The sequence below is a fragment of the Fukomys damarensis genome, unplaced genomic scaffold, assembly GCF_012274545.1.
Source record: "Fukomys damarensis isolate Sample0158 unplaced genomic scaffold, DMR_v1.0_HiC HiC_scaffold_11, whole genome shotgun sequence".
Classification (NCBI taxonomy): domain Eukaryota; kingdom Metazoa; phylum Chordata; class Mammalia; order Rodentia; family Bathyergidae; genus Fukomys; species Fukomys damarensis.
In genome coordinates, this window is record NW_022900923.1 from 15,121,539 (window position 1) to 15,135,829 (window position 14,291).

General features: G+C 41.9%; 1 protein-coding gene across 2 annotated transcripts in view; it reads left to right on the top strand.

Moving 5' to 3' along the window:
* Positions 1 to 5,372: 5,372 nt before the first annotated feature.
* LOC104859377 (dimethylaniline monooxygenase [N-oxide-forming] 1) overlaps positions 5,373 to 14,291 on the top strand; it is a 26,735-nt gene continuing 17,816 nt past the window's right edge. Inside the window, exons 1-2 of one of the 2 annotated variants that reach the window (XM_010619951.3) lie at positions 5,373 to 5,526; positions 9,461 to 9,598. In XM_010619951.3, coding sequence (XP_010618253.1) covers positions 9,467 to 9,598 — 132 coding nt within the window. In that variant the 5' untranslated portion in view covers positions 5,373 to 5,526; positions 9,461 to 9,466. Of the gene's footprint in view, positions 5,527 to 5,615; positions 5,748 to 9,460; positions 9,599 to 14,291 lie in introns of those variants that run through there. The other variant, XM_010619961.3, reaches the window with a different exon arrangement.

Sequence of the window (14,291 nt, forward strand, 5' to 3'; positions counted from 1 at the left end):
GTGGCTACTCTTTTAGGTTCTTCTGAAAGAAAATTTACTGATTTGCGAGTAGAGATACATTCAGATGATTATAGACAACTTTATATTCAGTCTCAAAAGTAATATCTACAAAATTACATTGAAAGGTACAAAGCACTACATAAATTCAGTTCTTATTAATTTATCCATATCAATAGTATCATTTAAGCTTTATTTTGCATGTCGGAGCCAAGTTCAGTGATCAAATAAAACACAAAACCATGAAATCCGTAATGGGAAAAGTAAGGCAGAAGTTTCACTTTGTTGAACTGAGTTACACATTAATTGAATCAGAACTGACCAGTAATTGAAGGTTGAAGGGAAAATATATGGAAGCCTAATATAGAGTTTTAAAAGGACGCAGCCCAGAAGTTATACATGTAAGGGATGCATTTCTCCTTCAACAAAGTCACCAAAATAATAATCCAATACTCCTCTTAGGTCATGGCCATAAACAACAACATGACTTAGAATTTCTTTTGCAAATACTGACTCCAATAGCACATTCTTTTTAATGTACTCACGACTGGCAAAATCTTCCTTTTTGTTTTGTTTTGTTTTGTTTTGTTTGTCTTTTTCAGACAGGGTCTCACTATGTAGCTGAGACAAACCTGGAATGCACTATGTAGCCAAGACTGGTCTCATACTCACAGTGATCCTCCTGCCTCAGCCTCCCAAGTGCTGGGATTATAGGCATGTGCCACCATGCCTGGCTAAAATCTCCATTTTTTTAGGTCATAATTTATTATCTAGAAAGTTGAAATCTATTCAAATTCAGCTGTAGAAAATAAAATTAGATGAAGGCTACTAAAATGTAGCCTTCTATAAATTATTAGTAGCCCTGAAAGCAATCAAGTGAGTCAAATTGTGAAAAATTTTTGAAGGACTGAAGGAATTTATATGGAAGGAAAGGTGAGAAAAATAAAACTGAAGACTTTTGCAGAAAAAATGAAATCTAAATCCTATAACAGGAATCACAAATTGAGAATATCATATTGAAAAATATGTTTAAGACTCAAGTAAGAAGATGATCCATAATTTTACAAGAAGAAACACTGTAAAATGATCACTGGGCTCAGTCTTGCTGATGGCCTGGGGTCTAAAGAACATATAACTCCACCTCTGCTGACGTCTCATGGTCTGCTCAGCTACCACGTTGTACAAAATCTCTCTAAGTTGGCATCGCATTAGTTCTCTCCAAAGTGACCATCATCTGGTCCACATGAAAGGTGTATCTCACATTATAACCAGCGGAAGAAACTGTTGCCACTGCACCCACCATCCCTTGCATGCAGGTCCACTCATAGCGTTTCAAGCATGGGTCAAAACCCAGTCTCCCATAGACTCCAAGGGTAAAGTTCTGAGTGGTTTCTTTGAATCTGTTCAGACCTGCCTCGATGTTAATGGGTCAGGAAATGCCACAGTATCAACTGTTCAATTTCCAACTCCCAGCCACCTCAGCTTCTATATTTAAGACCCTCAAAGTACAAATGAAGCTACGTATCATAAAACCACTTTTCACATACATTCTTTGCAAATTCTGCCCAGTTGGTTTAGTTCCTCACTTGGAACACAATTACTGTTGTTCACTTTCTGGCTTTGGGGACCTCAGCAGGTGTATCAGTTAGGTTCACTACAGAAAAACTTTGAATATTAAGTATATATAAAGCATTTTCAAGGTAGGTGTTCAATGACCACCTGCACAATCAGGGGTGGAAAAATGCACAAGGGTCATCTGCACACTGGAGAGCCACAGGATCCAGTCAAAAGTCAAATGCCTAGAACACATTGCAGAATCCCGTGGAACTTGGTGTTGGGAAACTGAAGGGTGTGCACTGGAAACAAGGAGACAGACTTGCAAAGGCATTGGTGAAGCCTGGGCTCCTCTGAAGATGCAAAGGTGAAACTTCCTTCTTCTTTCTCCCTTATTCCACCCAGGCTATAAGACTACTGGTTGCAGCAACCCACACCAAGGTGAATCTTTCCTCTTCAACACATCAATGATCTGGACATACAGAGAGCTACGCTAGACCAATCCAGTAGGCTCTGCCCAATGCCAAATTCTGTCTGTACCCTTCTTCCTGGAATGCATTAGTAGCTGTGTTCATGAAATGCTCAGAATAAGCTCACTGTGATTCACAGGTACTCAGAAATGAGGGGCAAATAAAAACCTAAAACACTGGAAAGCAACATGAAGTAGAAGCCATCATAATTCTGGTATAAAGGGTGTGTAGAGAAGCAGACCTGCTGCTGGATACTGAGAGTTTACAGCTCAGGACTGGTGATCTCGCCTTACTGTGAGAAAGAGCTAACCCCTGAGAGAAGAAGCCAACTACAGCAGCAGCAATGTGGTGTTCAGCCTTGTAGTCAGCACGTAGTGCCCAGGTGCCCTAGCTCACACCCCACTGGGACATGGAGCTCAGCAAGCAAGATACTGGCAGCTGAGGGCCTTCTCAGATGAGTTCACTGTAGAAGGCACAGGCCAGAGGATGACTTGGTGGGTAATGACCGAATGTACAGTGTGACCAGTATGTTCCAGCGGGTAGAGAAAATACACTGAAACTGTGCCAGAGGGGGAGCTCTCCAACTGCCTGCACTAATCCCACCACCATTAAAACTGTGTACCACACCTCACCCGATACCATCTGCCCACTGCCTGCCTTCCAAAGGCTACACAGCTAGGTGACTTGCAGGATCCATCCCACTGCTCACCAACAGTGGCTGAGCTGGATGCCCATGTGAGCTACCTCCCTAAACGCTTTTGAACTCGAAGCAGAAGGACTCTGCTCCACTACATCATGAATGCCATTGAACTCATAGGGTGAGAGGTAAACACAGAACTTGGCACAGGCCGAGAGCTGGAGAGAAGCAGGGGGTCAAAGGGTGTTGCATGTGCTCTTATCCAAAGAGGCACAGAAAGAACAGAGATAATCAGCCACCAGGATTATAATGGAGAGGTAGGGACAAAGATTGAAGAAGCCCCTCCGGAGACCAGCAGAAGATTGGCTGTTTGACCAGTGCTGCTGTGCGATCTCTGCCTTTGATATTATTAAAGCTGATGTATCACAAGAAAGAAGGCAAGAAGAAATAAACCTTGGCTAGTCATGCACACAGGGGTACAGCTGAAGCCTAACAGAGGTCTGTCTGCAGCAAGAACGAGGAGCAGGCCCAGACCAAGACCCCCAAATCCCTTCATACACTGATAGACGAGGGAACAAAATATTGGAAGGGAACCACCTCAAGCACAATCAAAACATGCAGCCTTCTAGACACAACGGTAGAGGACTGGAACTCAGCCCCCCACTTCCTACCAGACAAGGTCTCTCCATCTTTGAACTAAAGGGGCTAGAGAACAGCTGGTCAAATTCAGAATGGACTATCAATGGACTAAGAAGACTCCTCTCCTTGGTGTTTTTGTGTGGGTGGAGTCCCTTTTTGTCGTCGTGTGTGTGTGTGTGTGTGTGTCTGTGTATATGGATTCTATATGTGAAATGCAGAATAAGAATGTGTGTTTCAGTTTGAATACCATCTCTAAAGATCATGTCAGATAAATCCTCAGAAAAAATGTGTGTGGAAGATTCAAATGTCCACTGCATGCAGGCTCTGCTCTCCATGGTAACGCAGGTGTTCAGGCTACTAGACAGTTGTTGGGCACCATGATGAAGAAAAAGAAAGTCCTATGGAATCCACACTGGCAATTTAATGGCCCAGCAGGACACACACCACTGTACTTTGTTCGCAGTGCTTTGAGCAGACTAGTCATACATTCCCAATCAACCACCTGGGGGACATGAAGTTCAATCCTACCATATTCCCAGGAGGCTCAAAGTCCATAACAGTTCCTAAAAATCTTACTAATCTAGTGTATTAATAGTAATAATAGGGGGATATTGAATGGGGGATACAGAGTTTTCCTCATCCTGTAGCCTAATGTACAAATGATGAGAAACACTACAAATAGCAGAAAGTGAAGGTTTCTCTGAAGGGTGGTTGTCTCATTTTTGATTAATACAAATTTCTCGATAATTAGGGATAATGAGATAATAAAGTGACTATGTTAATGCTTGGCCACAATTTTAAAGTCCTCTGATACCGCTTCCATTAGCAGCATGCCTGGTAAGGCCATGGGACCTCCAAGGTGTGTGACATTTCCAGGTCAAGGGAAGTGCTGATGTACTAGGCTCACAGCAGTAATAGTCACCCTATCCCTCCCGATATCACTGACTCAATGTCAAACACATTTTGGCCTTTAAAACCTTACTTGAACTAATAGTAGCCAAGAAGGTTTACTTTCTGAGTAAAAATTAAGTTTAAAGTCATTCAAATATTAGCACCTTCATAGTTGTGGGAAGAGTTAACACTGCTGTCTCCTTGGCAGATATTTAATAAGACTTGAGTGTCTTATAAGACACCGGGTGATCTCAATGAGCAAACAACATTCTCAACCATTTACAAGGCTCTCCAGATCCAGAGGCAAAGGCTGTAGTTACATGGCATTAAATTCAGGAGAAAAGATTCATTTTTTTCAGAAGCTTCTCCCTGCTTCAGTCCAATAATGTCTCTCAGAGTTTACTCTGTGACTGCAGGGATATTACCATCACCATCACCATCACCATCACCATCACCATCATCATCATCACCATCTATAGTATTTACTACATAAAGTCTCTGGATGTTGATTACTTCATCTAATCACCACAACTCTTTGAACCAGTTAGTATTACACTTATTTTGTTTTACTTTTTTACACTTATTTTAAATTAAGGAAACGAGCTGAAAAAAGGAAGAATATATAACTTTTCCAGGATTACTCTAATACTGGCTGATGAACACAATATTTGAACCCAGGACCTGTGACTTCAGAGGTCATGCTCTTCCCACATGTCTGTCTTTTATTCCTCCAAGTGCCTGGGCAATCATCTACCCTTAAAAGGATTTTCATAAAATGGGGCATAAACTTTTAAAAATAATAATCTTCTCTAAATATTCAAGCACAATTCTTAAAAGTGAAGTTTTGATATAACAGCCATTGACATGATTGTCCTACTTTATTCTTGTTCCTTTGAAGAGTCAAACTGATAAGCCAGGGGGTTGATAACTCAATAACTGGATTTATAGCTTGCAGGCAGAAGAATGAGTCTGAAATTCATGTCAACCAGTATTAATATTACCATTTCACTGTTGCAATTGATCAATGAGTTAAAAAACTGATAAGCAATGGGGTTGATAACTCATTAACTAAATTTATAGCTTGCAGGCAGAAGAATGAGTCCAAAGTGCATGTCAACCAATATTGCTATTAGCATTTTACTGTTGCAATTAACCAAGGAGTTAAAGTATAAAAAAGCTTGGTTTCCAAATCTTTCATAACATTCATTAGCTCATGGACCAAGTTCATTCTGTGTGCTGGGGACTCCCAGTTTAAAACTGGCTCATGCCATTTTGATTTCTACTGCTTCAGAGTGCTAACTGGCTGAACTGTTGTTAAAAAAATTACGCATACATAAAGTAAGTAACCAGATGTTCTATCTGACTCCTTTGGATGAAAAAGGGGTGGCTGGGATTTTCCTGTTTTGTTACTGTACTTCAGGGTGGAACCATATGCCAGAACATGCCTCTGCCATGATGCCAGAGGGACTATAAAGAAACTGTGCTCCAAAGTAAACAACAGTGCTCAAGTAGTTATAGCAGCACAGTAAAACCAGATACTGAGCCTTCTGTGTACACTGGTAAGTACCCTTCTGGGTAAATTATTAAATAACTGAACTAAGTGTTAAGTGGAAAACTTATATTTCTAATGCAAAGGGAAATCAGTGAGTTTTCTTAAATACAGTACTTTCATCAACAGCTCCTAGCATGATCTGAGACAATGGTTTGGGAGGTTGTCTACCGAATGTTCACATTTGGCACAAGAGGGGAGTGGGAAGCAAGCTACCTCTGAAAGTTTACTGATGTGTGTGGACATTTTTTCATGCTTTCTATTGTTAAGTGTTTCATGTTCTGTTCTATGTATGTGAATATTTCTTGATTTTCATGCTACTGCCAGATCTTTTTTGCTAATTGCACTTGTAGTTAAATTCACAAAGTTATAAATATCAGGGTTTGCAAAATCAGTTCTAGATAGTTAAGTGCCATCTCTTTTATAGATGGGGAAACTGATTCTCAGTCCCTCGTTATTTCTTAGTTTCCCCTCTATCTTAGGGAAATTGCTATGACCTCATCACTGACAGAAATTGTGTCATCTGGAGGTTATTGTAGGAATGGGCTTGAGGGGGTGGGAAATTGCTGCTAGCAGACAGAAATTCCACAGCATGGTCCTGTCACAACCCAAGTCTCATGTCAGCTTGTGCCACTGTGTCTCCAGGGGTGAGGGGGCATCTTCGTCCCTTCCGCATGATAATCTAGCTGTACCTCCTATTTCTGATTACACCTACTTCAGCCGATTTAAGGATATGCTATCGTTGTGCGATTTGTACCATCCAGGATTCTGAGACATTTTCATGCACTGAGGGATGTATGGGACAGAGGGTGTGAGGAAGGAAACAAAGAGGGATGTGGAATGCATACATAAAGGGCTGTGTGCCAGAGATTCCTGCAGTAAGGCTCTTATCTGCACCTGCCCAGTGTGTGCAACAAAGTTGAAGAAAAACTTGAGCAGAGTAAGAGAGTGTGTGGAACAGTCAATGCTCCTTTGGCAAAAGGCACTGGCAGTCTCTTCCACCAAATTTTATTATTCATCTGTCAGGGTAAGGTGCTTGTAAAGTTAAAAAATGAAGAGGGACAAAACTTTCTCTTTCAAAAGAACATAGTAATCACATTGGTTTCATATAAAAATAAATTCTTGAAGGAGTGGGTAAAGAATTGAATTTAGCTAAGAGAGGTAGTGACATTAAGATTACCTACCTATGTATTTCTGCATTCTTTTATTTCCTGACTCACTTCATTCACTTTCCACAAGATACCATTTGGATGGTTTTAGTTTTCCCAAGGGGCTGTTTCTGAAAGGTCTGTAAATTTGTAAATAAAACTCAAAGTTGTCATGAGAGATATTCATGAAATAACAAAGAAAAATGCTCAATGATATGGAAATAACACTTATTGAGAGTTCGAGCACATCCCAAGTACTATGCTCAGTTCCTTTTATACGTCACTTGACTCATTTTTACAGTTTCTGAGTCTAGTTATACTTCCAACTTCACATTGGGGAGGAGGAAACTGAGGCACAGAAATATTAAATCACTGATAACTAGCCAAATCACCGATAATTAGCCAAATCCCTAATAATTAGCCATCATGAAACTTCAAACTCTTCAAAGTTAGCATTAGCACCTTCTCCTTCACATTCATACAATCCATACATAAGACCTACCACTGGTTTAGCACTCCACAGAGAAAGCTATGATTGTTACCTTTGAGACTGACTCCAACCACCAGACTGATCAATGCTGTAGAAAAGGCAATTCGCCTAGTTCATAATTTACACTCCAACACCAAGCCTCAGGCCTGGCCACACAGAAGCCATGCACTGAAGTTATGACGACTGAATCAGTTAGAGAATGAATTTCAGAATCAGAGTCTATGAACCATAGGGCATTTCATTCCACCCTCTATGTGAATGGTTGGTTTCCTGTTTATGGTATCTACAAAAAATTGTTATCTAGATTCTGCCTGACTAAAGCCAGTTTCAGAGCCTGGACTCAGGAAGTGCTTATAGCAGGCAGATGTTTGCATTACTGAGTCAGGTGATGGGATTAAGAGTAGCTGCTTCTATGCTGTTTTGCACAGTGAGCCTAGGGCAGTTCAGTCCCTCGTGCAAGGCCTCCACAGTTACCTCAATGCACAACCTGTTTCTCTGTGCCCAGATTAATAGTGGAGTACATGTGTTCTTTCCTACTGAACCAGGCTAGTGCTTTCAATTAGAAGTGTATACCTGAAACTCCTACATCCTAGGCAAACAAATACATCCCACTGGTGCTTGCTACACAAAGCCCACTCCTTCTGCCCAGGACAAATTTCCTGGACACCATGGCGGGATGAACACTACTAGTCCCTTCCCAGAGGGAGGACAATTTCCCACTGTGACCTCCTCTTCAATTTCAGTGAAGCCATAGTAAGAAAGCTCCTACCCTCTTTCTCAAGGCAGCTTTGGGAAATGGTTCCTCATCTTCCCCTAAGTAATCTGCTTTGCTTCCTGCTGTTTGCCAGGGGCAGAAATGGCTTCCTTTGCTCACACTTGCTGACTGTCCAGAGCCAGCATGCTTTGGTGCACAGCTGCACACAGACTCTTTCCTATGCAAATCCCTCTTTTTCCCAGACTCATTTTGTTCACACAAGTGGATACTCTTTATTGTGTGCCCAATGACTCACAACAATGACTAAATTATAACCTTTCTTGCAAAAGAGGACAAAGAATTCCAAAGGGCTGAGTTTTCCTATGTCCCCAAGCTAACTCAGAACAGGGATTGGAAACAATTGTGTTTAGACCCAGCACCTATACTTCAACTGCCTCTCTAAATGCAGGGTTACTACTCCTCTCACACCCAGTAAGGGAGGAATTATACAAGGCTCTTGTTTCTATAGTGTCTGTCAGAACCTAAAGCATTATTTCCTCCATAAGGAATCTATAAACTCTTCCCTGGTAAATCATACCCTGCTGCTAGGGGAAAGAACCCTAAAACACTTCAATGGACACTGAAAAGGAACCTCTGCATTCAAGAAAACACTGCAAGGAAGCTATTATTATTTTCTCCACTTTATGAGGCCCAGGGAGATTTAATAACTGGCCCAGGATCATACAGTAATGGCTGACAGAACTGCTTGTTTCATCAATATTAGCTCACAGGTTAGTTTCTGTAACCTGTGCCAGTAGCCACCTGCCAGTTCCCTAGAGGTGAGTCAGAATCAGATGGAGAGAGGAGGGTGGTCTTCCATGCCTTCCTTTCCACCACAAATAATCAGGGCAGCCCCCTCCCTCCTCCACTGCTGAGCATAAACTAGTTCTGTGTGAAGAATCATACACCAGCAGCACGACTGGAGCCTCCGTGTAGGTGACGAAAGAATGTGTCTGACACAGTGAGCCTCTCCTGGTCTGCAGCTCTAAGGCCAGAGATGGGAGGCTGGAGGCAGCACAGTCCAGAAGGCAAGAACTGCCACAAAAGGGTCCAATTTCAGCCACTGTGCCAGAATCCATGGCCTCAAGCACCGCTGTACCCCTGCTTGATGTCAGCTCGGATTGAGGGATGGAAACACAACTAAGCCCAGGGATGAAACTAACAACCTGAACATTGCTCTCTGCACATTCACACACCAGAGAAGACTACAGAGGACGCAAACAGTAAATCCCTTAATCTTCCAAGTTCTCTTTCCTGGTTTGTGAAGAGAAGCCAAGGGTGGGGTTAGGGCTTCTGTGAATAAAAACCTCCACTTCGTTTTCCCCACACAGGAGAACATGGTCAGACGAGTGGCCATCGTGGGAGCTGGCGTCACTGGCCTGGGCTCCATCAAGTGCTGTCTAGAAGAGGGACTGCAGCCCACCTGCTTTGAGAGGAGTGACGACCTTGGGGGGCTGTGGAGATTCACTGTAAGTGGGGTTTCAGCTGCTTTTATTTGCCCATTAGAGAATGGCTTGACTGGTAGTGAATAAAGAGAGCTGCATTTCTTCCACTTGGGCTGATTGCTCTTCAGTGACTAGAAATTTCTGCTGTAGGGGGGGGGCACTAAAGCTGTAAAAGAGAAATGGGCTGAGCTCTAGTGGGAGGCATGTCAGCAGCCTTACTACCTTTACCCAGGGATAAAAGGAAGCACTGTTTTCAAAGAAGCCCACAAAGTGAGCAAGAGAATGGAATGACTGGGACAGGCAGGAAAGTCCAGAACCTGGGGAGCAGGACCAGAACCAGAAGCTCCAATGCAGGACCTGAGACTGCAGTGTACGGGATTTCAGGCTCTGTCCGCCAGACCCAACTGCATGGTTTACTCACATCTTTTCCCAGCCTTGTTCCATCAATGAGAAAGTGACCTCAGTGCAGAAGAGTTCCATATTTCGGTCCTGCTGCCGATGCAATCCCAGTCCATGCTAAGAACAATGAGAAATAAAGAATTTACATTGGGAGTCCTTTTTTCTCACTAAGTAAAAGAGAAATAATCTTCCCAATTGTCACCAGGGTTCTAGTCTGGACTGGAAAGCAGACTATAAAGCTCACCCTAGACTGGCCTGGAGCCCCAGGGATCATAATGGCCCTGCTTCAGCCCATGGAGAACCTCCAGCCAGGCAGAGAAAAGCATTCTGTCAGCTCTATGCCTCAGCCACAGAAGCATTTGGATCAGATCTCCCCAAAGGTGCTAGTTTTGCGCCTTCAGGGGAAAACATTTGCCATGAATTTTAACTGTGCTAAGGAGAAAGCTGTCAAGAAGAGGGAAAAGCAAAATGTCTAAGGGCCTGACGTCCAATTCCCTGTGAAGGGATGAGAAAGACTTATGGAAGGGTAGGATTTCAAATTGGAATACAGCTATTATTTCCTAACTAAGTAAGCAAAGCTTATGAGAGGCCAGGCTTGCAACTTTGGTCCCATCTCTCCAGCACAGTTTGGCTCACATATAGAAATGCATATCTTCAAATGTAGGCAACTAGCAAATGTGACCATCAATGTATACACACTTTCCAAAGAGCAATATGGAAGGCAGCATGATTGTTCCCATCACTCAAGCTGCGTATATTCCAACGGGATGGAAAAATCCTGACATGTGTGCCTAAATTCTCCCCCTGTTCAATGCGACCGAATACTTACCTAATAATCAAGCAATCAGCCTTTCCTATTATGAGTCTTAGATTCTTAACATTATATTTCAGATAAACACAACTGATCAAGCAGTTGAAAGGTGGCTTAAAAGGTTTACTTGACCAGCTATATTAGCAATTATTGGGGTAAGATAGTGTCAGTCAGAGCAAAATGTGAATCCAAACATCAGAAGCTACTCTATGCTTCTTGAGACACTGGATAAAAAGTTCCTTATTTAGGTCACAGACACCTAATGATTAACATGAAAACTCATCTAAGAACCAAGAGAGGAGGGCACGGACAAGGGGGAAAAAATGAGAACCAAGACCTGTGATGTAAAGGTGCAAGATCCAAATAATGAACGTAACTGTACCAATAAACTCAATTTAAAAAAAAAAGAACCAAGAGAAATAGGTCAAAATCCAGCTGTGTCCAACTGGCTGGGTGACTCTGACATATTAAACAGTTATATGAAAAGCACTGTGGTAGACCCAAAATGAGAAGCATTCACCTTACCCTGAGGAGCTGTCAGGCAGATAAAAGAAGGCTAAGACCCTGTAAATCAGAAACAGTGCTGTGAGCATTGAAAGGAGGGCTAGAGTGTGGCTACTCATGGACAGACAGAGGGGCTCCATAGAAAAAATAGCACAGAAAGGGCTTTGAAGGACAACAGCAGTCAAAAGAGTTTGAGCAGAAGACATCAGGAAGGGAATCAGGAAAGAAAATCTGCCTGGTGTGTTCAGAAACTAAAAACAGCCTATTGGTGCCTGTGGTACATGTAAGAGGAATAATAAGAAAGAAGAGGTTGGCTGAGTCAAGAGGTTCATATTCAATTCACATGCAATTCACATCCTTTTATTCATATGTTTAATAAATGTTTACCAAGTTTCTGTTATGCATATTGGGGTACACGTAATAGGCCCCTACTCTCATTCTCATTCCGGGGTTCTCCAAAAGTCCTCTGAGGTTGTCACAGAGCTCCTGTGCTATGGGCGAAGGAGGTGGGCCCTGGGATCCATTGCCAATCTGACTCTTACCAGGGAGAGTGGGCAGCAAACAGTGGTATTGGTTTCAAATGAAGGGAAAGAAGAAAAGAACAATTACCTGTGCAGCTCATGGGTTATGAATTGTGTCAGTATTTAGAGAAGGCGTCTAGTTAGGAGTTTCATTATCATTTTCACTCTATTTCTAAAATGAGAAAACGTTTTTGACCTGACCATTGTTTTTCCCCACTGCCAACAGGCTCAAGAAAGTAAATCCCCTTGAAAGTTACAGAAAAAACACATGGATAAATGCTAACTTTTTTTAGAGCTTATCAGGCACTGCTCTAAATGCATTGTAGTTATCACTTCTGTTTATCTTAGAGTATGTACCACTGATGTTTCTATGTACAGAAGTGAAAAATGAGATGCAGAAAGGTTCAGAACATTCCAAAGATCACCCAGCTAAAACCTGTAGAGTTTAAATGTAGACCCGGGCAGTCTGACTCGGGACTGTGCTGTGAACACCTACTTTCCATGCATCTGCAGTCTCTTTCACAGCTCAAGAATCAGACAGATCTAGCTGTGCCATGTGGAGCCCCCAAGCACCCAGTGGGTAATGGTGATCTTCCAGGATGTGCCGAACCGAAGTGGAGCAGAAAGCCAGGATCCCCACTAGGCACGTGCTTACGCATTTCCCTTCTCCACACTCCAACTTTCTCTCCTCCTCTCCTCTCTCAATCATTTTTCCCTTTCTGAAAAAAAAATATTCCCCGAAATGCCCCATCAGTTCCCAGAGGACATGAGCTCCCACACTCACAGCACCAGGCCAATTGGCAGACCCACACAGGGACGATGCCAGGAGAGTCTGTGACGAAAGAGCTTTCAGGGAGAAGCCCAGGGGCCTGGAATCACCCAGGCAGATCGCTGACCAAGGCGCACCCAAAAATGTACACAAGTGCATGTACCCATGCTCCTTTGTGTGTGGGAAACATCCCAGAACTTGTATTCTTCCCTCAGAAAAAAATCAGTGGGAGGAAAGAGAGAAGAGAGCAGAGTTCATCTTGGATTGCACCCCTAGGGTTGTTTCCTTTTAAACCACAGCTTCTGGGTATCTTTCCGAAAGAATTAAAAGAGTCATATCGCAGTGATATAGGCACACCTATGTTTCTAGTGGCACAGTTTGTAATAGCTAAAATTTGGAAACAGCCCATTTACCATCAGTTGGAGACTGGATAAAGATGTGTTTTTTTTATAAAATGGGGTACTACTCAGCCATGAAGAATGAGAAAATAGAGTCTTTCATAGGAAAATGGGTACATATTGAGGATATACTCCTAAGTGAAATAAATAAGTCACACATGTGTAAATACTGAATAGTTTCTCTGGTGTGAAAAACTATAATAGTACATAAGATCTTAATGATATAATTGACAAAATGAAAAAGGAAGAAAAGGGCTAAAGGTGTAGGGAAAGTGGGAAGGGAAGGGAAAAATAAAAAAATATGACAAAATGAAAAATTGGAAATAAACTTTGTTTTTTTTAAATAGGAAGGGGAGAAGGCTGTGAAGGGAGGGCAGGGACAAGGTGAAAAAATGAGACCCAAGATACATCATGCAAAACGTACAACATCCCAGTGACGAATGTAACTGTACTGCATACCTAAAATGTACCCCCAAAAAACTTTAAATGAAAAGGTTGGGCTAAGTGAAGAAGTCTGAACACAGAGGAGAAACAGCAGGAAACTTGGGCACGAATGGCTCTATGTTATGAATGTGGGGGTAGATGCACAGCTCCATGTGTCTGTCAAAAATTCATGGGGCTTAGACCAGAAGGGGTGAATTTCATTGTAGCTAGTTTTTCAACACATTTTACCTACTTCTAAATATGTCAACAACTGGAAAATAATCCACTGATACTTAACCTCCAGCAAGAGTTAATAGGAAACGTGCTGAAAAGTGAACTGACTCCTTGCAAAAGAGTTAACAACTATTTTTGTAAAGTAATAGCATATACTGAATGAATAGCTAGTGTTTTCATACCTCGTTTTCACCTTTAACTAAAAAAAAAAATGTGATTTAATCAAATGAAAGAGCTCATTGTACAGAAAGCACATTACATGTCACCCTCTTAGAATCACTGTGCTTCTGAACAAAACATATGAAGGTTCTTAATGGGAAAAAAGAAAAAAACACAGCTTCTCGTGCACTAACATCAGTGCTGTAGTTTTGCACAATAGCTGTGTTTCACAATAGCTGCAAGCTCTGCTTCCTCCTACCTTTACAATTATCCTCCTAAATTTTGCAAAGCACGGGGGTGTTGTCCCACTCAATCTTTCTCTGTTTGTTCATTTTCTATAAAATCTTATAAAATTCATGATTCTCTGGCTTAGCCAGTGCCAGTGAGTCCACATCGCTCTCTAAGGTTTAAGCATGCCATTAAAAATGCTTTAAATTTTTTAACTATTCTTATGAAAATCTTTACAAAGTGTATTTTATATAACTACCTCCTTAAACAG